The sequence below is a fragment of the Cyrtonyx montezumae genome, unplaced genomic scaffold (genome assembly GCF_038088225.1).
Source record: "Cyrtonyx montezumae isolate F1298 unplaced genomic scaffold, pur_monq_1.0 scaffold_41, whole genome shotgun sequence".
Classification (NCBI taxonomy): Eukaryota; Metazoa; Chordata; class Aves; order Galliformes; family Odontophoridae; genus Cyrtonyx; species Cyrtonyx montezumae.
Genome location: NW_027072047.1, coordinates 2,111,739 through 2,139,306, shown reverse-complemented (window position 1 = coordinate 2,139,306; position 27,568 = coordinate 2,111,739). Strand labels below are relative to the sequence as shown.

General features: G+C 39.6%; 1 protein-coding gene across 1 annotated transcript; it reads left to right on the top strand.

The window, feature by feature from the left end:
* Positions 1–218: 218 nt before the first annotated feature.
* On the top strand, positions 219–26,726 carry ALPK2 (alpha kinase 2). Its single transcript, XM_065747068.1, has 10 exons — positions 219–1,904; positions 5,307–8,187; positions 10,877–11,024; positions 14,164–14,291; positions 14,383–14,418; positions 16,168–16,442; positions 16,544–16,632; positions 20,576–20,793; positions 23,373–23,421; positions 25,788–26,726. The coding sequence occupies exons 1-10, from the start codon at positions 432–434 to the stop codon at positions 26,020–26,022; spliced, it is 5,532 nt and encodes a 1,843-aa protein (XP_065603140.1). The 5' UTR covers positions 219–431; the 3' UTR covers positions 26,023–26,726.
* Positions 26,727–27,568: the final 842 nt, after the last annotated feature.

Sequence of the window (27,568 nt, the reverse complement as noted above, 5' to 3'; positions counted from 1 at the left end):
ACAGCTGCAATGTCTCCCCTCTAAGTGGCTCTGCACAGCTAACTGGATTATAGTTACTGCTGTTAACATTTGATCTTGATTTTTATATCATGGTGACTCCTTTTTCTGGAAATACTTGAAACTGTGTGGCAGTTTGCCATCTTTCAGAATGTATGTATACGCATTTTTAAAATCGTTTTAAACTTAAGATCTCTTTTATTTGCAGGTGCACAGAGCAAGATGCTACTCTTAATTGGACAGTATCTGGGAACTGTTTGACAGCTAGACTGACCTTCTATTCAACTCTAGTAGAGTGGAAATGATGTACAAAAATCACAGCTTCCCAGAATTAATTGCTGACCTAAATGACAATGAGGGAGACTTCAGATTAAAATGAGCAGAGTGAGGAACATTTTTCACAACATGAGAGTTATGCCTGTGAGGGCAACTCCATGTTAATTTCAACAAATTCTTCAAACATCAGGTTTTTTTTTTATTACACAAGAAGCTCAAAAGTATTGCTTCCATGGGAAGATTCCCACAAACACTTGCCTAACATGGAAGACAACATGGATGTAAAAAACATATTTGAAACACAGGAAAATACTTGCTGTGTAAGGGATGTATCACAGAACGGCGATGACCTAATTAATTTTAACAGTATGTTGTATGTCAATGCTAGAAAAACAGAGAAAAATTGCAGCAGACAGGTGTGTTCCCACCCTACTGATCTATTCACTGATTGTACGGACAACTGTTGCCTTCGCATGGAAGACTTTGTTTCTGATCAGCCTCTGGCAGATTTCCAGGCATGTGAAAAGCCTGAGCTCTGTAGGTCTCTACCCAGAAATACCCTGTTGAGTGAGCGGGCAGACAGTCCCATCATAAATCTCAGTTATTTTGTAAAAGATGATTCTGAAAATTCTGATAGAGTACTAGAGATTTATCCAAGTATAAGTGATGACTTTTATGATGACGGCCTCGAGTATTTAGAATGTTCTGATCTGCTGACAGTGCGTGAAAATGAAATCTGGGAAAAGAAATTGCAATTTTTATTAGAAAGCGATGATGAAGATGATTTAAAGCTGAGTAAGGATTGTGATGGGTGTGCTTACTTCCTCAGTGAAATGCCATGCCTGTTTCAAGTGTCAGATAACACTACGCCTATGGATACCACCATTGGCCTCTGTGGTCATCACTCAAAATTCAAAGGAGTAAATGTAAGGAGAGACCCCTCTACTTACAGCCAGTCCACTCTGCAGACGGAGATGACTCTAACTGTTGGGCACCACCGAGAGAAAACTACCAGTTTGAAAGACAAAGAGAACTGTAAAGTGCCAGTTGCACCTGCAGCCCTTGAAAATGACTATCTTAAAATGGAAGATAAAAATAATGGAAGCGTCCACTCAGCTGCAGATTTCTCATCCGACAAACCACAGAATGGGGACAATGCACGTGCAATGACAGACTCCTCTACTAGTGGCACAGGTGCTGCTTTGACAAATCTGACTTCAGAAACAGTGACAGAAGGCAATATAGATGCAGATTTGGTGGATGAAAGCTCATTGCCGCCAGAAGAAGGGAGAAGAAATTCGATGGAAGAAAATGCGAGGCATGCTGTCTGTACCTTAACAGAAAGTCTAAGAAGAAACCTTTTAAAGTTGTTGAATCCTAAAGAGCTTTGCAGATATGTAAGTAATATAGGTCAATCTTTTCAGACTACAGCAGAAATTGAATCCAGTGCTTTGTTTCCAAGTCAGGAAGGTATCCTTTCAACACAAATCCGTGAGGAGACAGAAAGCTTGCAAATGGAGACTGGTTTGTGTCATACAGAAGAGGCAGATAAAGGCTCTCACTGGGAACAAAAAAGGACTTCGGGCTTGTCTGAGCAAAATCAGGTGCCATATGAAAACGTCTCACCCAGGGTAAGTAAAGTGTTTATCATTTGCTAGAAAGAGCTGTTCTACTGATTTCAATGGTTTTCATTCCCGTTTGTCACAAAATAATGCAAATTTAAATTACTTTGAAAGATACTATTCATGCACTTCTGAATGACAGCTACGTCTGGGAAGGAAATCTGGTTTTGAAAAAGGCCCAAATAAACCATAAGCTGTTCTAATTATAGAGTGAGACTGATAATAGTAAGAGGCACTAATGGGACTCTGGACAGCTGGATAGGGAAATCTGATATTTTGGCTATCTCACAGGTCTTATCAAAGTAATGTTTCTTTCAGCCAGAAAGTTTCTCACATCTCTTTTGTGAGCAGAGAACAGTTTGATTTACTTTAGCTTATATCCAGAGAATAAAATTGTCTCTGTTTGTGGTGCTGGAAGCTTAAAACAAATCAACAAAGGTTTGCTCTGAATTTATATCAAGTAGGGAAATATAATCTAGAGGATTAATGTTATGGAGATAAATTGAGCTTTGCTTTTTAAGAGTAAAGCAATGAGAGGTTTAAACATTCCAGTGGAATTGTAAAAAGCAATGATGCTTCAGACCCCAAATTGATACTCTCCAAGGATGTACGTATTTTATGCTGTTGGCAGGAAACTGACATAGAAAATCATCACACTGACAGTACTGTACTGAATGATATGATGCTCCACCAACTCTAGTAAGTGGGAGAATTAGATCACGCTTTTTATTTCAGATAGTAAAGTCTGAAGATTTATATTTATGAGCATTAAATCATTTTATATGGTTTATTATTTATTACTCAACTGATTTTAAAGTGCATAGCCAAATGCTCAGGAAAAAAAAGCTATAACAAATAAACACAAGCAGTTTCCAGTTCCTCAAATCTGCCTCATTTATATTCTTTAAGAAATGTCTCTTGGCTGAGAATTAGAAATTTACTGTAGTCTGACCACTTGACTGTCTTAAGGAATCAAAAATCACTAAATTGTTATGCCTGAAAAGCATCCATAAGTTTCTCTGTTTTTGTGGTATATAAAATTCCCATCATGTTTTAGCAATATGTAATATACTTGTGATGGAGATTGAAACTGACCTACTAATTGACCTACTCAGAATTTCCTGATGTTACATGTTGCTGTGGTTTGCATAAAGCATTTTTTCATTTTTTCCCAACAGTACTGTAACTTAAATACCAGAACTAGCAAAGAGCAACTTACACTGGCGTAAGTTCCATGGCCAGGTTTCAGATTGGCTGGTTAAGATTCTTTCTACCTGCAGTCAATAAATTATTTGGGCATCCATGACTAAAACAAGGAACCAAAAAGTCTATCCCATCTAGAATCTACTGTTCATGACACAATAAATAGGTGGGTAGTTTCTCAAAAGATCCATATAGAAAGCCAGGAACACCAGCAGTCTGCTACTGTACCCTAACAAAGGCTAGGGAGAATCAACTTCCAAATGGAGAAACCCTTGCTTTCTGTATTGTGGAGCAACTGCTGTCCTGGGTGACCTCCTTCTCCATTAGATAGATGATGTGGGAAGCTCCTGACTCCTCTCATGTCTTCATGATCTAGTGCCAGGTGAAATTCTGTATTTATTTAATGCTGTAAAGCAGCTTAATAATACATCATAGAAAACAACTGCATAAGCTGTATCATATTACATGAAAGAGAGCCAGGAAGCTTCAAGCCTGCAAAGTTTTCATTTAAGAGGCCATCTCTACCTAGTGTTCAGCCAGCACCTTCAGCACAAGGTACTCATGAATTTCAGAACCTGCATCATGTGGCCTACCTAATGTCAGCGATTTTCATAGAATAATTAAGGTTGGTAAAGACCTTTAAGATCATATAGTCCAACCATCCACCTACCTCCAGTATTTCCCACTAAAACAGGTCCCTTTGTACTACATCTACCCTTTCCTTAAACATCTACAGGGATGCTGACCCTGGGCAACATGTTCCAGAACCTGATCTCTTTTTCTGAGAAGTTCTTAATATGCAGTCAGAACCTCCTTGATGCAACAAGAGTACATTTCCTCTTATCCTCTTTGCTGATACCTGGGAGTAGAGGCCAACACCCACCTTGCAACACCCTTGTCTCAAGGAGCTGGAGCGGGCAATACAGTCTGCCCTGAGCCTCCTCTTCTCCAGATCAAGCAATCCCAGTTCCCTCAGCTGCTCCTTTTATGACTTGTGGTTTAAATCCTAATGGAACTGGGAAGTTCAGAGGGATTCCTTGGCATAAGCAAAATTTTTACTGTCTATGCTGTTAGCTCAGGAAGAACAGTTTGTTGTGTTAGCATATTTATCGTGTATTTTTTTCCTCCTGATTATATCCTCTGTTCGTCCTGCCAGGGATTCTCTTTTGCCCATTATTCTGTTCTCTCTCAAGTCAGAACAGCTTGTTCTCATAAAATTGGAGTTGAAACTCAGTTTGATCATCCTTACGTAAATTTACATCACTTCTAGATATTTCTAAATTTCATTACAGCAAAGCTGGAAAGAAGGACTGGCACAAATCATCCCTGTAATTGGGTAGTTTGGCAGTGAGCAAGAGGATTTTGTCAGATTTTGGGGAAACCAAGACTGCAAGAATTGCATAGGCCAGTGAAACTGTCTGCTGTGCAACTGGCAACCATCTGCTGCTTTGTGTGATATCTTAGAAGCTGCCATGTGTGATGGAAAACTGCAGTTCTGAGTATTTTGTTGAAGGGGCACTGCTAAGCTTAGGGAGTGCAGAAATGCAGTTGAGCATTGTGCTCCAGCGCTGTCATGAAGGAGGGGATGTGTGCTGGGAGCAGCAAGCAGAAATGTGGGAATAAGTAAGGGAAGGAAGGAACTGGGTTATCCGTCACAAGAACAAAAGGAAATTGAAAGGGTGTCTACATCTGAGAGAGGAATCTGTTCACAAGGAATCAGACTGAAATCCAGCACATGGTTTCATGGATGCCAGTAAACAGCTGTCAAATAGGAACAGGTTTAATGGCAAGTAGTGAATACAAAGGGGTGAGGACTTAGGCCCCTGTACATGTCAGGGTCCTGTAAGGAAGATGGAGGGGGACTTTATCAGGTAATGTAGTGATAGAATGAGAGGTAACAGATTTAAACTAAAAAGAGGAGATTTATGAAGGCGGTGAGGCCCTGGAACAGATTGCTCTGAGAAGCTGTTGAGTGCCTATCCCTAGTGGTGCTCTTGGCCTGGCTGGATGGGGCCCTGGGCACTCTGATCTGATGGGGGACAAGCTACAATGCATAAACTGTAGATGCTGACAAATATAAAAACATAATCAACAACAACAACAAAATAAATAGGAGCATTTCAATTCAGGACTCAAGTTCGGGTCTGTGTCAAGCAGCAATACTAATTTTTAATTCCATCATGTTTCTTCTTTCTTTCTTTTTTGTAGAATCAAGGCGACAGTCTTAAAATCTGTGCCCAAAATTGTGATAGACAATGTATGGAGCCTGAAACAGAAAAGGAAAGAATCTTCATGACTTGCAAGAGTGTGGGAGTCACCCATTCAGCTTCACAAGCACTCTGTACTGAGAAGACATTACAAAATGCAAATTTACAGACCTATTCTCAGCATGATGTTCCTTGTGATAAGGGAGAAAGTTGTCACCAACAAGTCTTCTGGGAACAAGGATTGGGTATTAATAGTAGTGAAAACAAACGTAAAAATGACACTTCATCTTTTCCTTTATGGGATACAGACTCTGTTCCTGATAAACAAGAATGTTTATGTGCTGTTCTGTCTTCTGCAAAGCTGTGTGATGAGCCAAGGGAGAGAGGGCAAAGGTATGATTTTGACTCACATGACAGCAATGACACAGATACTCTCTGCAGTATATCATGTGATGCATCTCTGTTTGAAGCTAATCCCCAGTCAGTTCTGGAATCTGGAGAATCTGGGTGCAAAGGAGATGCCGATTTAGCTGCAGTGCATGACAAACTGTGGAAACTTTTTCATGAAGATGACTCAGACTGTCAAATCCCATTTGAAAACTGTGGAATCACAAGTTTAGAAATGAGGCCCACAGATACCAGAGTCACAGAACTGAACCTTGTGCAAGAGACCTGTTCTGATCATCCTTTGCCTCAAAATGTGACGGAACAGCAGGAACCTGTTACACAAGCACCTACTAGAAAAAGAACAGAGAAAGAAGTCTGCAGTGTTCCTAATACCCTACTGAAAACAGATGTAGCAGGTAATAGTGTATCTGGTGGAAACATTTTCCTTAAGCAAGCAGATGGTACGTGTCTAAGTTCTAGCAGTGAAAATAAAGCAGAAACACTATCTGTTTGTGCTTCAAAAGATGTCTTAAACACAGAGGGGTGCTTGGAGCAGAAGCCTAATCAAACAGAAATTGGCAGTGATGGATGCATTCGAATGACCATTTCTTGGAAAGGAAAGCTTACTGTTAAGAATGCTTTCCAAACACGTGATGTGGAATCTCCTCAAGTATTAAAAAGTGCTCAGAGTAGTAACTTAGCAAGTGACAATGAAAATTCAACTTATGTGTTAGATAAGTCACACTGGACAACTGGACAATTACTTCATATGGAGCAGAACATACCATTGGTAAATAAGATTCTGACTAAGAGCACAGATGAAGATGAGTGTCATTTTAAAGACTGCTATCCAGCAAGAAATAATCTGACGTATTTCCCTGAAAGGAAATCTGTTCTTGACAGTAATTTCTCTGGTGAAAATACCCACCAATTTACACATGGAAAACACGCTTCCGTTAACGCCATACATAAAAGTTGTGAAGATGATTTGCATGAGAAGAGAGATCACTCAGACTTGAATGCACAAAATAGCACTAATTCTGGCAGTCATCATCTTTTGAATAATTATGACTGTCAAGATGTTTCAATTGTTTCTAATACACAGAAGTACAGTTACCTAATGAATTTGCCCGATTTAATTAAGACTCCTGAAAACATAACGTGTAAGAATCTACCTCACAATACATACCAACTGATGGAATTACAAAAACAAGAAGTAGTATTCACTCCCTCTTCTGAGAATCCCTTTTTAACAGATCCCTTTGTAGAAGTGCCCAAATATGAACCAAGTAAAACAGGAAGAGAACAGGGAGGCATTTGCTTAGGTGATGAACAAAGGGCTGAAACTTCCTGCAGCTTTGGAGTTAGAGACATTTCAGAGAGTCAGTCTGCAGCTTCCCCTCCCAACATGTCAGAACAACAGGTGTTTTTTCTTGGTGACACCTTTAAGTCTGATGAAGAGTTAAAACCAGATTCTTCAAATAATTACACACATGCCTCTGGGAATGTAACATCGGCATCATTTAGTACCCCACTGCCAAGAACAGTAGAAAATGAGTACAGCAGCATAGCAGATGATGATTCCAGAGATGTCAGTAATCAGATGGATATCCAACAAATAACCGTAGGAGAAACATCACAATTCTTCCTTCCTGTAAACCAGTCAAAGGGCTCTTGTAACAGTGTATCAGCAATGGTTTCTTCTGGTGAAGGAAGTCAACCACAAGCAGAATGCACACAAATTGCTGTCAAAGTAGATGAAAAATCGAGTAGGTTGGAAACTTTCTGCAAAGCATTGCAGGATGAGTTTCATAAAGTACCTGAAGCAAACAAGGAGAGAGCAGTCCTGTGTGAAAATAAACAAAAGATTCAAAGAACTACTGAGGTCAACCCAGATGATGCTGAAATGAAGTTTCCTTTGAACACTTCAATTAGCTCAAATGCTCAGAGACAGATTAGCAATAAAATCACTAAGCAGTCTTCTCCTGACTGGATCTCTTCCAGTAAGCTAACTGAGTTTGACTGTTCAGTTGAGCCTACTCATTGTCATAAAGATGGAGAAGTCATGACATCAGAGACTGCAGTAAGTGGTTTAGTTGGCTTGCCACCAGCTGATCTGAGGGGTAACCTCTATTTTCAAAGGCAACCTACTTCCAGTAGTACGCAGCCATACTCTTTAGCGTTGAGCACATATGATCCATTCCCTGTTGGTGCAAAAATGGTGGGGAGTCAAGAAAGGTCAAAGTCTGACCAGACCTCACCAACTGTTGCTGAGCTTGAGCCTGTCAAATGTAAACAGCACATAGCAAGGGGTGGGAATGTAGCTACTGAAGCAAAGAAGAAACTACCTCCAGCAACACTATCAAAGAAGCCCCGACTGGCAGAGAGAGGAAATGTCAGCAAAGATCCTAGCTGTGTTAAAAGTGAGGCCAACATGATCTACAAAGAAAACAAAAAAGAGCAAAGGAAGCTAATTTTAAAAAAGGATAGCAAAGGTAAGAGAAAACTGATTTTTGTTTCTGTCCATTCCTATCATTCATACTTCAATGGGAAGTTCATAATGGTTAAGTGCTCTGCAAGTCAAGATCACATCAATCAAAAGTGCCCTGTCCTCACTGATGATAATTTCCTGTTGTGATAACTTAAGTACTTGTATCCATGTACCACAGAGCTGATACCTCCCTAGAATCCTTTTCCTACCTGTAAAATACTTTTTTTATCCTTTTTGAATTCGCTACTTCTTTTTTTTGTCTCCTCAAGTCAGTTTTTAGGGGTAGGTAGCATAGTGGTGGCACATAACGGTACAGTACAGCAGCTGCTAACCCAGTACTAGCACGTCATTATGTTCCTATGGGCAGCGTTCCCAGTTATGCTCCTACATGGTAGCTCCCAAATGCAATTATGCTATCTTGGTTACCAAATGGTTTTATTGCTAGCAAAGTATTATTGTTACTAGCAGAGTGCCACTGATAAACAATGTTTTGCAGTTCTATCTGAAGAATGATGGCAGGTTCTGCATTCCTTTTCACTACTATTGCTCAAAAATGACACTGATGAAATTAGCATTTTTAAACTGACATAAAAAAACCCAAAACACAGAACTGAAATGAGAATAAGGTTGCTTATCAGGGCCTCTAGGATACTGCTAATGGATAAAACAAAATGCAGATGGGAGCAGCAGTGTAACAGCTAGACAGATTATGCATTTGTGGTTTCTATGGATACTTTGCAAGGATCAAGGTCTTACTTTCACCTTTTAATGTTGCCTTTTATATCCTGAAATAATTTTAAAGATCAGAGCAAGACTGAACAGGGACTCGAGGTAAGCTGAAAAACTGTGAAGCTTTTCAGAGTACTAATTACAGTGCAGTCTGATCAGACTTCAGTTGCACTTTAAAAAGCAACTTTATTCAGAGATGTGTCCTTTGCAAGTGTGTTTATCTACAAGAAATGACTGTGAAAGGGAATGATGGGAGATGAGATACAGTGAGCAAGAAAAAAGGCTAGACATGGTGGGAATTTGCTATAGGGAGGTCTGCTATACACCTGCTGGCCCAAAAGGGATAACTGAGAGCACAGAGCTCTATCAGAAATTACCAGAGAACCTAGTGTATGGGAGAAGCAGAGATACATTCCTTCAAAGTATAACAAGGAAATAGCAAGTACTGAAAAGTACTGAGAAAAGCCTAGCTTTACTTGCTGTCTGAACCTGGATTTGAAGAATGTTTTAAACATACAGATTTTCATTGTAGATCTGAGTTTTCTGCTTCTGATCTACCGCAGTCCAGGCTGAAATCAGTGTGTGTTTATACTTGAGAGCATTTGCATAGACTTTTTCCCAGTGCTATGGGGAGGTTGGTATGGTTAGCATGGTATTCTCTTTTGCATTATTTTCACCTCCAGGAGAGATTGCTTTGTGTCCAGGGCAGGAAAACTGGAGCCTTTCATTCTATTTCCAGTGCTGTCACATACTCTCTGCGCCATTTCAGACCTGATTCATCAAGGTTCTTAGGCCTAAGGACTTAAGTGGTTACAAGGCAAACATAGCAGTGAATCCCAGGTGCCTGACCCCTTGGGTCGGATTCAGCATTCCTTGGGCATTAGAAGGGGAAAGTTAGGCCACTGGCATGGGATTCCTGAGAGAGAAGTGTCATGCCAGCTCATTCAGTGTACAGCAGAATTAACACGGTAGGAAACACGACACCCAGCATGTTGCATCCCTTTCGTCTGGCAGGGATGTCTCACTTGAGTGCAGAGATGTGTCATGATCCCCAAACCTCTCCCTAAGCATATGTCCATTCCCTCTCATAATAAAAGTAAGCAGAACCCATTTCTTAACTTCTTTTCTCAAGGCAAAGGGTGACTCTCCCCACTTCTCTCAGGCTTTGTGACCGGCACCATTGCCCAGGCCACATCACATAGGCCCCAGCCTCAGCTGGCACTGTGAGCCCTGGGTTCCCACTGCCAGAGCTGGCCCGTGAGCCAGCAATGTGCCTGAGTGAGGAACTGGGCCATCAGCACCTTCCCTGAGCTGGGCAGGATGCTCTCCATCTGGAAACTCCATAAGCCATTGGTTTTCTCTGCACAATGGTCCATCGTTAGAAAAAGTACCAAGTTCCATAACTGCAAGACTTGCTCTAATGGCAGCACTAAGGCCATTGCCAAGTGCCCTTGCTATTGGTAGAGCCAATATCTAACCACTGATTGTAAGTTCCTCCTTCTAGCTGTGTTTAAAGGAAATGGGACCATCACTGCACTTTACAATAAAACCCTCTCCTGTCAGATTGCATTAGGTGTGTTCCAAGAACCTCCTGCAGACTGGGCACCTCATGGAAACTGGATTCATCTCTCTTAAAGGCTTTGAGTGGGTTAAAAAATGCACCAGTAACAAGTATTCATCTAGTGTGAATTCTAATGGTGTAACCCTGCTGTATGCTGGACCCTTGTGGTGTCTCTTGTACTAATAAAAAAGTGAAAATGCATTCTGAGTAAGCAGTAAAACGTCCATATTTTAAAGCCTTGGGTTTCTGTATCGTAAAAAAAAAAAAAAAAAAAAAAGTGATCATTTTCCAGTATTGTTGGATTCATGATATTAGCATGTAAAAAACATTCTGGAGTTCTCTTTAAAATGCCAAAACACTCTCATAATCTTCCAGTCCTAAACTATGACTCTTCTATTTCAAGCTCCCAAGCTGCTGAAGAAAATCCAAGCAGAGTTGTTCCCTGACCGCTCTGGAAATATTAAGCTGTGCTGTCAGTTTGGAGATATTCATGGAGACTCCACCATTACATGGACTAAGGACTCCAAGTTACTAGCTCAACTACAGAGAAGGTAAGTGGATGTTTCTGTCAGGCTGATAGTGTCTGAATAGCTATTGTGAAAATACTATATTTTCTAGTGTTTAAATGTGTTATCAGCATCACTATGATTGTTGAAAAAAAATAAATTAAACAGAGTCATTAAAAAGTGTATCTTCACACAGTGCATTAATTTGTTCTAGTTTGCATTCCATCACTCGTAATTCCTCTCAGCTCATTCATAACCAGTCTCATCGAACTTTCAAGTGCAGCAAAGGACCATATGAAGTTTCAGTCTCAGCACCCAGGCCAAGCGATATAAACACGCCTGGTTAATGTGGCAGGCTGGCAGTCCTTGTGTGTTGGAAATGAATTGCTGAAACAACTAACATGCAGTGTAGAGCCTGAAGTGATCACTCCTTTGAACTTTATATTCTGTATCAAATGGAGCTTGAAGCTGATTGGACTAAAGTTGGAGATGTATTTCAGGAAAATGATCTCTTCCATCAACCCAGACAGTTAATCTGACACCAAATGACTAGAGGCAGTGCAATCAGAAGGGTGGAAAATAAGAGCTTCTTAAGGTCTTTATCAGGATCTTTTCCAGCTTATCCTAAAACTACATTTTTGTGAAATATATTATTTTCTTCCACAATGCAGTAATTTTTTTTTTGTAAAACATAGCTCTTAAAATCTGTTTATGTTTCAAAAAATCAAAACTAACATTACTCAAGGCAAAAAAAAAAGAAAAGATATTTCCATCAGAAGGCTTGATTATGCAAAATCTAGGATTTTTATAGTCTGCTAAGATGCTATTTTAAGCGGAGAGAAAACGTAAAGTTGTAAGACTTCCCATGTCATTCTGATGCATGTCATTTTATCTACACTGATTTTGATTATTGTATTATCATATTTATTATGGATATTACCATATAGTATTATCTGCTAAGTAATTTTGCTGCATTTTAATGAAGAAAGAGTGCAGTGATAAGAAATGTATTGGTTTTGCATTGATAAATAATACATGTGATAAAAATTCACAAGAGACTGCTAGTTACCATTTTTATTTCAAAATGTTCAGTAGAGTTCTGTGAAAGTTACTTGGTGTAGGGAACCTGCTTTGGCAGGGGGGTTGGACTCGATGATCTCTTGAGGTCCCTTCCAACCCCTATGATTCTATGAAAGTCTCCATTTAATCAAAGCTGAAATCCAACTAGTAGTTCTGATAATTTTGTTTGAACCCAAGCACTGCTTGTTCCATTGGAGATATATACAAATCTTCATAAATACATTGTCTGGATCATGTACATCTTAACTTTTTCTTCCAATAGTAGGTAATAGCAAGAAATTGTACAACAAATCTTTAAAATTTTATTACCTGTTAATACATTGAAAAATGTCTTGAAAAATACATATTGATAGTGACATTAATATATGCTGAGTTGGTTCATTTAAAAACTAGTGTTGGGTAAAATTAGTTCTTCACTGTTCCAAAGTATCATGAAATTTCATGCTGGCAAAATACCAGCAAAACTGTTTATGCCTTCATTAATTCACTTCACAAAAGCTTTAAAACATGGTAGCCAGGTCTTCATAATCCCTGGGTGGATTATTTGTGTTTGCTGAGAAGAAATTCCATGGACTTCCAATGTGGTCCATTTGAAGATCTTTATGGTTTAAAAGGAAAGCATTTCACTAGACACAGCACTGTTTCAGTGCAGTTTTATTGCTTTCAGAGTGAGCTCGCATCTGTAAGTACTGCAACTGCATGCCCATTGCACGCCTGCCAATAACATCTGGTTGTGGTCCATTATTGAAGTTCCATACACAGATGTCAGGCAGCAAATGTTTACCTTGAAAAATCAAAGCGAGAGAGTGGGAAATACTGAGTGAGGAATTACAAAGATGGAATGAGGTGGGACACAGAAGAAAAGAGAATACAAAGCAAAGAAGTGGGAAAAATTGCGGGAAATTTGTAAATGCAGGGAAAGCAGACTAGGTATTTCTAAAACTGACACTAGCTGAGAACAAAAAAACCCAAAAAATTGTTAAGCACATTGGATCCAAAGTGCAGCAGGGTAATAAATACATGCTTAATTAAACATCTTCTTAACTAACCCAGATTGAATTCAGTCAGCAAGATTTAATACTCATTTCTGCACAAGATATAGAATCATAGAATCACAGAATCACAAGGTTGGAAACAACCTACAAGATCATCCAGTCCAACTGTCCTCCCAAAACCATTGCTACCACAAGCAATAAACCATATCTCGCAGCTCCTCATCTAGACACCTCTTGAACACTGCCAGGGATGGTGACTCCACCACCTCCCTGTACAAGCCATCACAGTTCCTGGCCACTTACTGAAAAAAGTTTTTCCTTATACCTAACCTAAACCTGCTCTGGTACAACTTGTGGCCATTTCCTCAGGTCCGGTTTGTTGCCTGGGAGAAGAGGCCAAACCCCTCCTCATCACAACCCTTCAGGAAGCTGTAGAGTGTAATGAGGTCTCCTCTGAGCCTCCTCTTCTCCAGACTAAACAACCCCAGCTCCCTCAGTTGCTCCTTGTATGACTTGTGCTCCAGACCCCTCACCATTTTTGTTGCCCTTCTTTGGACACATTCCAGGGCTTCGATATCTTTCTTGTAGTGAATATTGATGCATATGCTGAAACTTGATCACACAGTCAGTTAAACCAAAACTTTGATGACTTGTACAAAGCCAAGATCAGGCTTGGATTTTAGTCAGCACCATCTATATTGCTTCCAGTCACATCAGTTCTCCCTCTCACTGCTGAGTGTTTCCAATATTCCGATGCAGAAGCTTCTGAATATTGTATATATCATCAGGAAGATGTCCTTTTTATTTTCTTGTGGCACTACCATGCTTTATATATGCCATGATATGGGAATATTAGAATGCCTTTTGGTGTGATTTAGTTCTTTGAATGCAGATTCAGTTGAGCTATGTTTCTCTCAGTATATAGTAGGAAAATCTCTTTAGAAACACTTAATAGAATTAATGCTTCTAAGAGAGTGAAATAAAATATTTTATCTACTTGCACCTGATTTGAATAATTCTTTGCAGTCATAGACAGAAATTCCAGAGGCAGATGCATGAAAATATCTTTCAGAAATATTCACATGAAAAATTAACATATTCTGTTCTAGTGCCCAGGATGACTCTCCTGTCTCTTTGGCAATAGCAAAAGCCAGTAACAAAGACCAAGGAATGTATTATTGCTGCTTGAATAACATATATGGAAAGGTGACTGCTGAGTTTAATCTGACTTCTGAAGGTAAATGCCAGTTTATAGTTCATTTAGTAATAATGACGATGGCAGTTTCCATTCATATTTTTTGAAAATCTCTTCCTTTGTTTCCTTGCAGTCTTGGAACATCTCTCAAATTTTCAGAATTTCGAAGGTAAGTATACACATTTGGTAGATTGTGTGTTTAAATCTTTGTTCCTTCTTATTTCCAAATATAAAAAAGGACGAACAAATATAACAAAAATAATGAGTAGCATTTTCATCCAAGATGTGTAGGCTTTTGATTTTGTTGTACAAACTGTTCTCAAATCTTTTTACCACTCAGTTGAACTGTGTTTAAGTAATATTATCTAGGAGGTTACTAAGTAACTAGGAAGCTGCATTGTCTCAGTGGATTTGGCCGCAGATATAATGATAGAATGAGCTCTGAGGAAAATTTCTGACTCTGAACCCTCTGAATAAGGAAATGGGTAGACATGCTTAGATGGTTACAGTGAACTGTAGTTAGTTAGTAAAATGGCTAGAGTGCAGTAGTGTAATCACTTTCAGTTGAGTCACCTAGTTTGCACTACATCATAATTCTGGTTTTTCTCTCTCACCCATTTGTAGGACTGTATTGTAATTCAGGTTGGAAGGAAACCCAGAGGGTCATCTGCTCAAAGCAGTTAGCTATGGGGTGAGACCCAGACTGCTTACGGCTTCATCCAATGAGTTCTTACTATTTTGGGGAATTATGTGATTACAGCTGTTTAGACCTCGGTCTTGAATTCTTTTGAGGAAAGTGCATTTTTGAAGGTACAGAGCCCTGTGTAAATTGGAAAGCCTGTGCATAATATTGTCCAGGTGAAAGTCCATTGGAAATTTGAGGAATACTTGGAATTCAGACATGTAGTTGGATTTTAAGTTTCTTTACATCATAGAGATGCAAAGCTTTGGGCTTCAGCTGTAGTATATGATCTCTTTAAATTTTCAGGCTTAAATGGAATGATCAAAACACCTCTCAGATTTCACTGGTCTGCAGACACACCACCTGTGACATTTTAACAGTTATCCCACGGTAAACTATGGAAAGCACAAGTTTTTGCTAAAAATCTTTCCTTTTTTTTTGTATTCAACTTTGCTGTATCATCAAGAATACATTCCACTTGAATTCATGGGAGTTTTGCTGATGAAATACCTTCATATAGGGTATAGATATATATATATATCCTTCATATAGGATATAGTGCAGGGGGTTGGAGTACATACCATGGCAAACTGTTCAGTTGAACTTGACTGTCTGTGTAATTTGTCACTAATGTCATGCACCAGCACTTCACATTTAGTAAACAGTGAAACAGCAATGCATTATGGGACACAATACAGAGTACACAGAGACAGAGATGCACACAGCATACTGAAAGCTGTTCTGGCAGAAAAGCTGTTTGAACTCTGCAAGTTACTTGCTGTGTAACTTTACTCCAAGAAAGAGGCAGGCATTATGATTTGGAATGCTTTCCCCATATGTTGTCTTGTGTTTAATCACACTTGACATATGTCTTGCTGTGCTGCAGCTAAAAATAGGCAGTGCATTGTAAATTGGTTTATCATTCCTGAACATACTGTACTAGTGAAAAAGTTCTTTCAGCCAATTGTCTGGGTTTTTTGTTTGTCTTTTTTTTTTTTTAGTTTTTCTTGAAGAATAAAATGAAACATCTAGTTCCTTGTTAAAATAAAGACAGGACTTCTCATGTAGCAAAACTGCTTCTTAAAGGAAGGGGGACCCAGGCCCATAATAATGCAAGTGGGGCCATGTATTCTGTCTACTCAAATCTCTGTGGAGAAAAACATTCATCCTCCCATGCCTACCCCCTTCCCTGTGACTGCAGAAAGATGTGCAGAACAAAGTGGTATTGTGTTTTAGGTGTGGAAGAAATTGAATTCATGCAACTCATGTTCAGAGAAGATTTCATCAGTGACAGTTATTTTGGTGGGAACCTGCATGGAATATTAGCTACAGAAGAGCTTCACTTTGGTGAAGGCATGCACCGGAAAGCTTTCCGAAGTAAAGTGATGCAAGGCCTTGTGCCAGTTTTCAGTCCTGGCCACCCTTGTGTTCTCAAAGTGCACAATGCTATCACATATGGGACCAAAAGTAAGGATGATCTAGTTCAAAGGAACTACAAACTAGCGCTGCAGGTAAGGTTTCCCAGCCCTTGCATGTGAAAATTGTGGAGAAAAGCTGTCTGGGAAGTATTCAAACAGCTGACCTGTCAAATGTTTTCCATAATATTCTTTAGGAGTGCTACGTACAAAATACTGCAAGAGAGTATGCGAAGATATATGCAGCTGAAGCTGAACCTTTGGAAGGTTTTGGAGAAGCACCAGAGTGAGTACCATATAAATATGGATAGATTTTATGTCTTAACCAAGCAGCAGCTAAGTGCCACACACCATTTGTTTACTCCCAGTGTGAAGGGGGAGAGTGAACTGGGAAAAAAAAGCAGAACTTGTAGATTACTAAGATGAAAAAGAGGAAGAGAAATAATAGCAATGATAATTATATGTGCTCTTATATTATATATATATATATACACACACACACACATATATATATCTATGTACAAAATAGTGGTGTACTAAATTGCTCACCATCTACCAACCAGTCCCTAGACAGACCCTGAGCAGTGTCTGTCCAATGCCCAACTCCCCTCAGGTTTTTTTGTTGGTTTTTTTTTTACATCATGTGATTTGTAATCCTTTTGTCCAGTTTAGGTCAGCTGTCCTAATTCCGTGTCCCCCCAGTCCCTCACTGTCAGGACAGTATGAGAAGATGAAAGATCCTTGTCTCTGTGCAACAGTGCTCAGACACAGCAAAAACATCAGTGTGTTATCAACAGCGTTTTCCTCCCAAAGCCAAAACATAGTATCATACCAGGCAGTATGAGAAAAAACAACTCTGTCCTAGCTGAAACCAGGACAATTGACCTGTGTGTTCCACACCTGCCCACTGTCTGCTGAGTGTGATTTCTAAAGAAGAAAGAGAATAGTTTCTTTTATATCAGGGATTTTTAATTTCCCCAATAAGTGTAAATCAGTCTAACCACTCAGTATGTACTCATTCTGCCGCTAAGGCTGGGAGATGACACACTGACAATTTGGCAATAGATCTCATCTGAAGGATTTGCTGTTCCAGTCTCAAGATACTACGTAGGGTTGAGTTTGCAATGGATGGTTGAAATTCCATCTGCCTTGCTTCTACGTTCTTGACAGCAGACTAAATCTCCATCTCCTTTTAGACGATACAAGATTTGCTTATGTGCACTATTTTACTGAAAAAAAATGTAGAGCTGTGTTCTCAGCAGTGTCCATAAAAAATTCAAGTTGATTGGCCTGAAGGTCCTATCCACAGACAATATATAAAACATTTGAATGCTCTGACTCAAACTGCAGTCAAGGTTAGTGTGTGGTTTAGTACCTCAGCATATCTTCCTCTCTTTACTTATTAGCAGAATTCATATTTTCATCGTCCACAGCGGCAGCCATTTCAAATAGCTCCAGACGGGAACAGGAAGGCTGGACCAATTCCATCTGGGTACTTCATGTGCAGTGTGCATGCACAACATGGCTGCATTATTTTCTTTGTAGCTCTTAAATTAAACTGTCAGGGTGGTGAAGTGGCAGTGGGATAGGTCAGGAAAGAAAACAACAGACCAGAATAAAAAATGAAGTTGTTATATAAGGATTATAAAGGAAACTATATTCTCAGAACTATGTTTCACAGGTTTTTTGTTTTTCTGTAATTATGCAGTAAAGCATGAGCAAATGCATTGTCACTGCAACTGCAACTGCTTCTACTCAGATACGAAGGTTTCTCCAAAAAGATTATTTCAACTCTACATAAAAAGCAACTTCTAGAAAGGTTCCTTACAGCGTTAGAAAAGTTGTCAAGATAGCCCTGAAATCTTTCAGGGAAGACATTTGCACTAATCAGCCTTCATTTGGAGACATAATGTTCTTTATAAAATTTCTGTTCAAGAAATTTCTGTAGGTGTGGGATATAATTTTAATTTGAGAGAGAGAGCAGGTATTCTACAAAAACTAGAAGTCTGGTGTAAATAGTAGGCGTGTGAAGGGTTCAGATCTGGTTGCTTTGTTCTAAATAATTGGCTAGAAGACAGCAGGAGGGGAAAGAGGTAATCTGCATTTTGCTTTTCTGTTCTTCTCAAAATGTCAAGGCTTGATCCTCTTTTTCTAGCCAACCCTTGTCAAAGCAGAATTGTTTTTAAAGGAATATTTTATAAGGAAAACAGAGCAAAAGAAAAATCATCTCTATTCTCCAGAGTTGTCTTTACAGTTACAGCTTTAACCTATCCATGCACAATCAGCTATAATAGAAAACTGAGAAAGAACAGAGAAAGCAGTACCCTATAATAATCAGTGGACTGGCATCTAGGCACTTATAAAGGGTCAGGAAGGAAAAGAGAGATTCTGTGGTCTTAAGGTTCCTTAAGACTTAAGTGGAGTTCTACTAACACTTCAATTATCCCTTGATCTATTCCTTTCCTTTCAGTGTTCAATAATACTAAACTACTCAGAGCCTTCTGTGCTTGACTGTGGATTGGGACTAGAATCACAGAATAATAGAATCATTCAGGTTGGAAAAGACCCCAAAGATCATTGAGTCCAACCATGACCTAACCATACTACCCTCACTCTAACAACCCTCTGCTAAATCATGGCCCTGAGCACCACATCCAAACTGTTATAAACACATCTAGGGATAGTGACTCCACCACCTGCCTACAGAACCTATTCCAGTGCTGAACAGCCCTTTCTGTCAAGAACTGTTTCCTGATATCCAACCTAAACTTACCCTGGTGCAACTTAAGGCCATTTCCCCTCATCCTGTTACTGTCATCAGTGAGAAGAGCTGAGAAGAGCCCAACCCCACTCTCTCTGTAAGCACCTTTCAGATATTGGAAGACTTATACAGAAGTACTGTTTTCATATGGTCCTGTGACCCATGATTGATCCTTTTAGGTCTCCTTTCAGTGTATATAGAGCACCTCCCTGCATTCATAACCCTAACATTTTCACAACCTAGTAAAAGTGTGTCTGGAAGTAACTACTACCCCTTTGGCAACGCTGCTCTATGAGATAAGACTGTAAGAAACCAAGTAATTGGAAACATTTTTTGGTAAAACTAATGACAGACGATTCTCCTTAAAGACCCCCAGATTCACCCCTACTGTGGGCTGATTTCCCCCTACCAGATCAGTATGCTCAGGATCCCATTTAGGTTGGCCTTGAATCCCTCCAGAGATGGAGTTCCCACACTCCTGGGAATCAGTGCCAGGGATCACTGCCCGCTGAGTAAAGAATTTACACCTAGGAACTGACCTAAATGTCCCCTCCTTTTGTTTAAAATTATTCCTCCTTGTTCTATCACTATCTGTCTCCTACTTATAAGCTCCTTTTAAATACTGGAAGGCCACAATGATGTCTCCCTAGAGCCTCCTCTTCTAGAAGTTAAACAAGCCCAACTCTCTCAACCATTCTTCATAGGAAAGGTGTTCCAGTCCTCTGAACATTGTCATTGTCCTCCACTGGACCCACTCCAACAGCTCTGTATCCTTCTTTTGCTGGGGACACCTGGCCTGGACACAGTACTCCAAATATGGCCTCACAAGGGCAGAATAGAGAGGGACAATCCCCTTTCCTGCCTGCTGCCTCCCCTCTGTTGATGCAGCCCATGATACTGTTGGCCTTTCAGGCTGCAAGTGTGCACTGCTGGCTCATGTACAGCATTTTGCTTATCAGGACCCCAAAGTCCTTCTCCACAGTGCTGATCTTGAGTTATTCTCCTGCTCATATCTGGGATAGCCAAGTGCAGCACCTTGGTCTTGGCCTTGTTGAACCTTTTTTTGTTTGTGTGGACCCACTTCTCAAGCTTGTCACACCACTGAGCTTGGTGCCATCAGCAAACTTGCAAGGGATACACTTGGTCCCACTATCTATATCATTAATAAAGATGTTGAAAAACACCAGTCCTAAGATGGACCCCAGGGGACAACACTCATCAGTCCCTCCACCTGCACACAGAGCCACTGACCACAGCCTCTGGCTGTGACCATTCAACCAATTCCTTATCTACTGGACAGTCCACGCTTCAAATCTATCCAGTTTAGATATGAATATTGTCAAGCTCTCTCCTGTCTTGGTTTAAACTTGGCAGTTATTCCTTCACTCTCTAAGATCACTGGCTAATTTTCTTATGTCTTGATGTTTCAGTGACTGAGCTCAGTGTATTTTATTCTCCTTGATTTCAGGATCATTCCTATTTTTCTTGTTCATCGTCCTGCTAATAACATCCCCTATGCAACAGTGGAGGAGGAGCTGGTTGGGGAATTTGTGAAATACTCTGTCAAGGATGGCAAGGAGATCAATTTCCTGAGGAGAGACTCAGAGGCTGGCCAGAAGTGTTGCACCTTCCAGCACTGGGTGTATGAGAAAACCAATGGGAACTTGCTTGTCACTGACCTGCAAGGTGAGTTGTCTGAGCAGGACAATCAAATGATTATAGTCACAGTCAAACTGCATAGCTGCCAAATTTCCAGGGACCTACTTCTGAGTGATGTTATTCCTGACATTCTGTGGCTCCTTCAGTAACCATGTAATGGGCAAAGCCTTCTCCTGATGGGCCTATCACTGGTGATACAATCAGGGCATCTCTGCATGTAGGTGGGGACACTGAGCTGACTTTGCTTGGGAGACTCAGAAATACACTACAGGGTTACCTTACATGGGTTGTATGCATAAGCAGTATTCCTATGTTCTTGTCATTCATCTTGTGTACAATTGACAAATATGGTTTTTTTTGTTTGTTTTTGTTTTTTTTTTGCTATTCAGAGTATATGTAAGTCTTGAGCCTGTTCATTTGGCAACTCTGGACCATGCCAATAATGTGCATTTTATTGCTCAGCCTCCTGTGCAGGGATCTCTTACACTCTTAAATCAAATACATTAAGGAATTACGAAAAAGTCTTAAGTACTGTAACCTTCCACAGCCCTTATTATCCTAGTTTGTGCATAATTGGAGACGTATGCCACTCTGTTAATTCTCTCTCCCTTGTCATGTTGCAATTTGAATCATTTAGTAGCAAGAGGCTGGAAGCAGTGCTCAAATCTGAATCTGCTATGCAAATAGAAAAGTCTCATACCTGGAATTTTCAATGAATCTGTTGCCACAGTAAAAAGATAGAGTTGTGTGTGAGCTCAGAGGCATCACAGCAATGCAATCACATAAAAAGAACTACAAGATATGGAAACCATCCCTTGAGTATAAAAATAAAGTGATATTCAAAATGTTTTATTATTCTTAAAACTCTAGTTTAAATTATTGTAGTGCCTAGGAGAAAAATTAATAAATGGGAACATTGGATGTATTTTTACCAAGATCTTTTTCAGTACCATGTAGGCACTGAGATTTCCTTTTTGCAAGAGCTTTTGGGAAAGTAAATGGAGAAGTAATACAAATATGGATTTTTCAGACAGTTCAAATAATATGCGCTCTTTTCATATAGCATCTCTTGCAGGTCAGAATAAAGGACACAAGAGAGAGAGCTAGGATACTTTCTTTTCTAGCTTTTTAGAGCACTGTACTTATCTGTGTGTGTGTTACCCTAGAGAACAGGGAGAAATCACACGCATGAATTCCCTACTGTGGTAGCAGCAGCAAACGTGTATTGTGCAGAACTGTGACATTTATTGAATCAGCAGAGAAAGTTAATTTTAACATAGCTTATATTCCTGTGAAAAACAGTTTGGAGAAGGAAAAAAATTCTTATACTCTTATTAAAGAGTTGTCTTTCCACACATCCTTTCAGTAGATCAGAACACTCAGTATGAGTCATTTGGTTTGTTATGCCATCTCCCAGATGTTAATGAAATGCTTTTAGGATTAAAGATTTCAGGTTTTAATAACATCCTACCGGTGCACTCTTTCTTCTATTTAAATACTTACTGTTGGCTCCTCACTCAGGTCCTGACTAGGCTTATAAAAACAGACTCCTTCAAAAAAAGGAATGGGGGACTTAATGCAGCCCTTATTCTGAGGCTGTACTCAACACAACATGAACATATGCATTTGAAACAGAGAAAGGCAGGCCCTTACTCAAGGACAACAAAGAAAGGTGGAATCTTAAACCTTTTCCCATACTGTTTAATGTGAGAAGGCAGGAAAATCAGGAATATCTAGACAAGATGGCCCTTTAAATAATTGAAAGGGGAACGAAAAAAAATAGTCTAAAGGAAGCAAAACAGCAGAAATGGTATCTGAACCCTTTGCAAGATTATTGCAACAAAGGACAACATACCTGCTGTTGATGAAAAGAAACTGAAAAGAAACAGCCTTGCTCTCTGGCCATCTTGTCAGCTGAGTATTTGGCAGCATTTTTTCAGGCATAGCAATAGAGATTTATAGGAGTATTCTCCAACAAAAAACATCATTTTATTGTACTGTAAAAATGCGCACTACAGAACTGGATTCTGCCTATAAACAAGTCAACAAAGGGACTTATTAAGGGAAAAAATGAGGTTTCAGGAACACTGAGGGATAAAGGGATTTTGGTTCTTACTCAGAAAGTAAAATCAAGACTGGCTGACCAAGTTGATCAGCGAAGCAGATGAGGTATTCTTACTGATAAACATAGTGGCACAAGCTTACAAAGCACCAAAACTACAACCATAAGCATAGTCACCCCATGGTATGTGCACAAGGAAAGATCTTGGGTATTTCTTAAAGTACACTCATGAAAGTGTATCCCTCCCTGCCAGTGACTGTCCAGCACAGGAAACATATTATGCTCTCTTTACCACTTTGCTGTCTGCAAATTACTGTAATGAGATTGACATTTAAAAATACCTAGTGATACAGAACATAAATATCCTATTTTTAATTGTTGCATTCAAAATGTTGAAAAAAAAAAAAGGTGACAAATACTTAAAGCAATAATATGGAATCAGTAAAGAATATTGAAGGCTTCTATATCTGTCTCTCTTGACTCTGAAAATATTCCTAGAAATTCTAGTGTAATGCTAGCTTTCTGTTTCCTTGATGTCTTGTAGGTGTAGGAATGAAATTAACTGACGTTGGCATAGCAACACTGGCCAAAGGGTGAGTGAAAATTTCCTTCTCAACAGCATGGTTTTGCTTTAAGCATTAAACTCTTCACAGTGTGAATATTTTGCAAGAAAGTGCAGTGGAATTTATCCTTGCTTTAACTTTGGAATAAAGAAATCCTTGTCTGATGTTTTTAACACCTTTTTGTTCAGGTTTATGGGAATTCTTCTATCAGGGAAACATAGCTGTTTTATTCTAAAGGGATGAATCTACACTGTAGATTGACCTTGGGTTTTGCTCTATGACTCCCTTAAAATAGGCTTATTCACAGTGTTTTTCAGGTGGCTTACAAAGAGGCTACTTTGCACATCAGCTGGAGGACTGAAAAAAGCAGGGCCAACAATGGCTCCAGACGGGGTTACAGTGGAAGGCTTGGTGTTAGTGCTCTCCAGGGCTTCTGACCATAGAGGAAATAGCTCTGAATCCAGTATGCTCTCAGAGACACAGCTCCAGTTGGGCTTGCAACAAGCACCTGACCCAGCCAATGCAAATACAAATTCTTAAATACATCCCATCCTACTACTGGATTCTGCTGCCAATAGCTCAGGTGACTCTTCTTCCCTTTAACTCTTTCACGGGAAAAAGAGAGGAAATCTAACACTGGACTGGAGGTTCTAGGGAAGGAGATACCCTAAGCAGGCTCAAGGTTTGTACTGTCCTTTTTCACAAGAAATTTAAAGGGATGATAGTGGGATTACATGAAGGAACTCAGCTAAAATCCCCCTTACAGCTAGCAAAATTGCCAAAGCTTTAGAATTCATATTTCCAAGAGAAGCTTTTATAAAGGGTTGGGTTTTTTTTTCTTTTTTTCTCAGTTTGGAATTCTTCAGGGAAGTTTTTCTGCCTTTAGCAGAACAGAACAGAATATCCTGAGTTGCAAGGTACTCAAAATGATTATCGACTCCATATTAGGCAGTGACATTAACTTTTCTTGAGCCTATTCTATATAACTATTCTTGTCAGCTGCATGGGTGGAAGGAAGATGTCTGTTTAGCTTTGTATATATGCTTATCTGATGAAAAGAGGAAGTGTGTTAAGAGATTTGATGGTATCTCTTGCCCTTCTCTCTCAAAGGCAGCAGTTCTGAACTGTAACAAAAGATCTTTTCATAACACATAAGGAGACTCATTTCAGAGTATTTTTACAATGGCTTCAGACGTTTTGGGAAAATTTAAGCACAGGTATAATGATATAGGCTTTCAGTGTTCTAATATTTTTCTGCTTCTGATTGTATCACAGTACCACTGATAGAAGTAGGCAGTGAAGGCAGCCATTCAGATCAGCTGTCTGCTGAAAAGGGAAAGTAAGTGAGGGGTAGAAGGTAACCAAACAGCCCTGGTCGAATCTCTGTCATCTGCACAGCTGCACAGCTGCTTGAAATGCCAGGTCAGGGGCTGCTCGTCCCAGTACAGAGCACAGCAACATTTATCACTGTGCAGCAAGAATTGTCACCACTATCTTTCCCATTCCTAAGTCACAACAAGCGTCTGCACAAGTTTGCCTGCCTCCTAAAGCTTGCCCGTTCCCCTAATCTCCTTCTTGGGAGAAGATAAAGAGTATAGAAAAACACTCCAGTTGCTATTTTTTTATTCAGAGGTCTACTTTTCACTTGAAACATGTTATGTTGTGTCTTTCCATTGATAAGGTGACATCCAGGGATTTAATGCATCACCTAATGATTTTCTTTGTGTTATTTTTGAATTCATTATGAAATATTCCTTGACTCAAGCCTTTATTCATAGTGGCTACAAAATTTTTCATTAGAAAAATATACTTCCACTATGAATTTCTGTAAGCACTTTTTTTCTATTGACAATATATTATTCTTCCCCATGCACACACAGACCTTCTCCCTGTTGCACATACTGCAGACTACAACAGCTCAAATGGTTTGAATTTAGCTTACAAGTCCTGCCAAGTTATAACAGGACTGCAGTCGGTATGCCTGTGCAGAACAAATGACGCAGTCTGGAAGCACACAAGGAAAGATGTATGGAAGCAGTGACTAACAAACAACAGACAGCTGGGAGATCTCAACTGCAAACCTTTGGTTTCACCTCTCTAGTTTTAATGTGGTCTGCAACAAGAGCTGGAGCTGTTTGGAGGCTGCAGAGCCAAGCTAGGCTTGATGGTGACTCTCAGCTTCCCTCTTCTGCCACTTCTCATTAACCAGTTTTCTTCACATCTTAATGGCCAGTTTGAATAATTGTGAGTTAGTGTTTCTCAAAGCAGTATGAGTGGAAGAGACTTGCTTAGTATTTTCGAGTTGCTTATCTGTCAGCAGTCTTACTCTGTCTCCCCTGTGCTGAAAATGAGTCTTGAAATCCAATTTGGCTTTGTTTTTCTCTTTGTTGCTACAGATACAAAGGATTTAAAGGCAACTGCTCTATTTCCTTCATTGAGCAGTTCAGAGCCCTCCACCAGTGCAATAAGTACTGTGAGATGCTGGGCCTAAAATCCCTTCGATCCACTCATCAAAAGCAGAGGAAACCAACATCCATGAAAAGCAAAACTCTACCAAACTCACCAACTATTAAGAAAAGAGTGTCCAAGAAAGCAAGAGAACCTAGAGACTTTACATCTTCAGAGAACTGAGTAGTGCTGTCCAATCATGTGAAAACTCTTCTTGGGGATATGTAGTAGTGCTAAGCCAATGTTCTTACAGGAGAATAACGTTAGTCTTCCGGCTGAGGATACTGTTATGAAGTCATCCTGATGCCAGCAACAAAGAAAGGAGATGATTCTTTGATGTAGATACCAGAGACTTAACATGAGAGCGAGGTTTTGAAGATAAACTAAGCCACCTGCCTGGATTATTTTACAACTGTTCTATGCATTGGTATCTGTATATTTTGAGTCTTGAATGTACCACGAGTCTCTGGAGAACATCTTCCTGTCTGTTTGTGCGTGTCTGTGAACCTGTGATTCGGCTGCATTGTAAACAACAAAATGTTTAAGATGCCATCTAGTAAAAATTTTGCACAGTATTGTTGTTCAGGCTGCTTTGGGAAAGTTGTTTTCTCTCCTAGATCTTTGCATGTTGTAGTATAACAAGTACTATTTTTGTAATAATATTTTTTTTCCCACTTATGCATCTTTCAATACAAGAAAAAGCTATTCATGACTGGACATTTGGTTTTCTCTCCCACAAGAAGATAGGTAGGATCTTTAAGGTTCTCACAGTGTGAGACTATACCTAAACTTCTCACACCTTCTCATCAGCTTAAAAATGGGCAGTGTGTGTGATTCTCCATAGAATTCCATGCTTCCCAAGAAAGCTTCCTTGTCTCTACAGTTATCCCTGTGGCAAAATAGTGCTGCTCAGAGTCTGCACGTTGCCAAGCAGCTAGGATCTGAAATAAGAGGAAATCCATCTCCAGATGGAGGGTATTTCAATACCTTGCAACATACAGAATAAGTCAAAAGCCTTTTCTGTGTAGTGTAGAGTTGTTTTTAAAGGAACATGAGAGGTATCTTGGGACAGTATACATCTTGGGACTGCTTTAAGAGTTTTGATTTATCTATTATACCATTTATCCAGCATACTGACCAAAGGTATGCCTTCAGATTTGGCAGATTTGCTGCCAAAAGATGGAACTATGCTTGTAGCTGCAGCAAGTCTCCTGGATGTTGCCAGTTGAAAACCCAACCTCCAGCCCTGAACACCCAGAATACAAACACTGAAAACATCAGACTTCTTATCCCTGTGTGATTACTAAGTAACAGGTGGTTCAAGGAACCCAACATTTGAGTGGAAGTTTGGAGAGCAAGAAAGATCAGTGCTGAGGAAGATAAAAGCAGTTCTGGGCTATGTTCTGTTTTATATTGATGAGCAGTGGGTGGTGTCAAGTAGGCAACAAACTGCTGGGGACTAATTAACACTAGGAAAAGAAACTTCTCTGACTGCAGTTTAGATGTAAACATCTACGGTTGTTGTCCTCCTGAGATATTACGCTTGAAGTGAAGCTACACATGCAATTACACTGAAATAATTATACATCAATAGCTGCAAAAAATAGATAACAACACTTACCTCAGGTTAAAGCCAGCTTAAATTTTAAAGCCTTGCTCTATTGTGGTTCTCAAAGGTCATTGCTCTTAAGTGTCTCTGATGTAGAGCACTGTCTTTGCCTTTTTTTTT

What these genes read in the sequence shown, in the direction of transcription:
- ALPK2 (XM_065747068.1), top strand. Translation starts at nt 432, where the DNA reads ATGTTAATTTCAACAAATTCTTCAAACATCAGGTTTTTTTTTTATTAC. An exon ending in GTTTAATCTGACTTCTGAAG is followed by an intron (nt 14,292 to 14,382) that starts GTAAATGCCAGT and finishes GTTTCCTTGCAG; the next exon opens with TCTTGGAACATCTCTCAAAT. An exon ending in GCTTGTCACTGACCTGCAAG is followed by an intron (nt 20,794 to 23,372) that starts GTGAGTTGTCTG and finishes GATGTCTTGTAG; the next exon opens with GTGTAGGAATGAAATTAACT.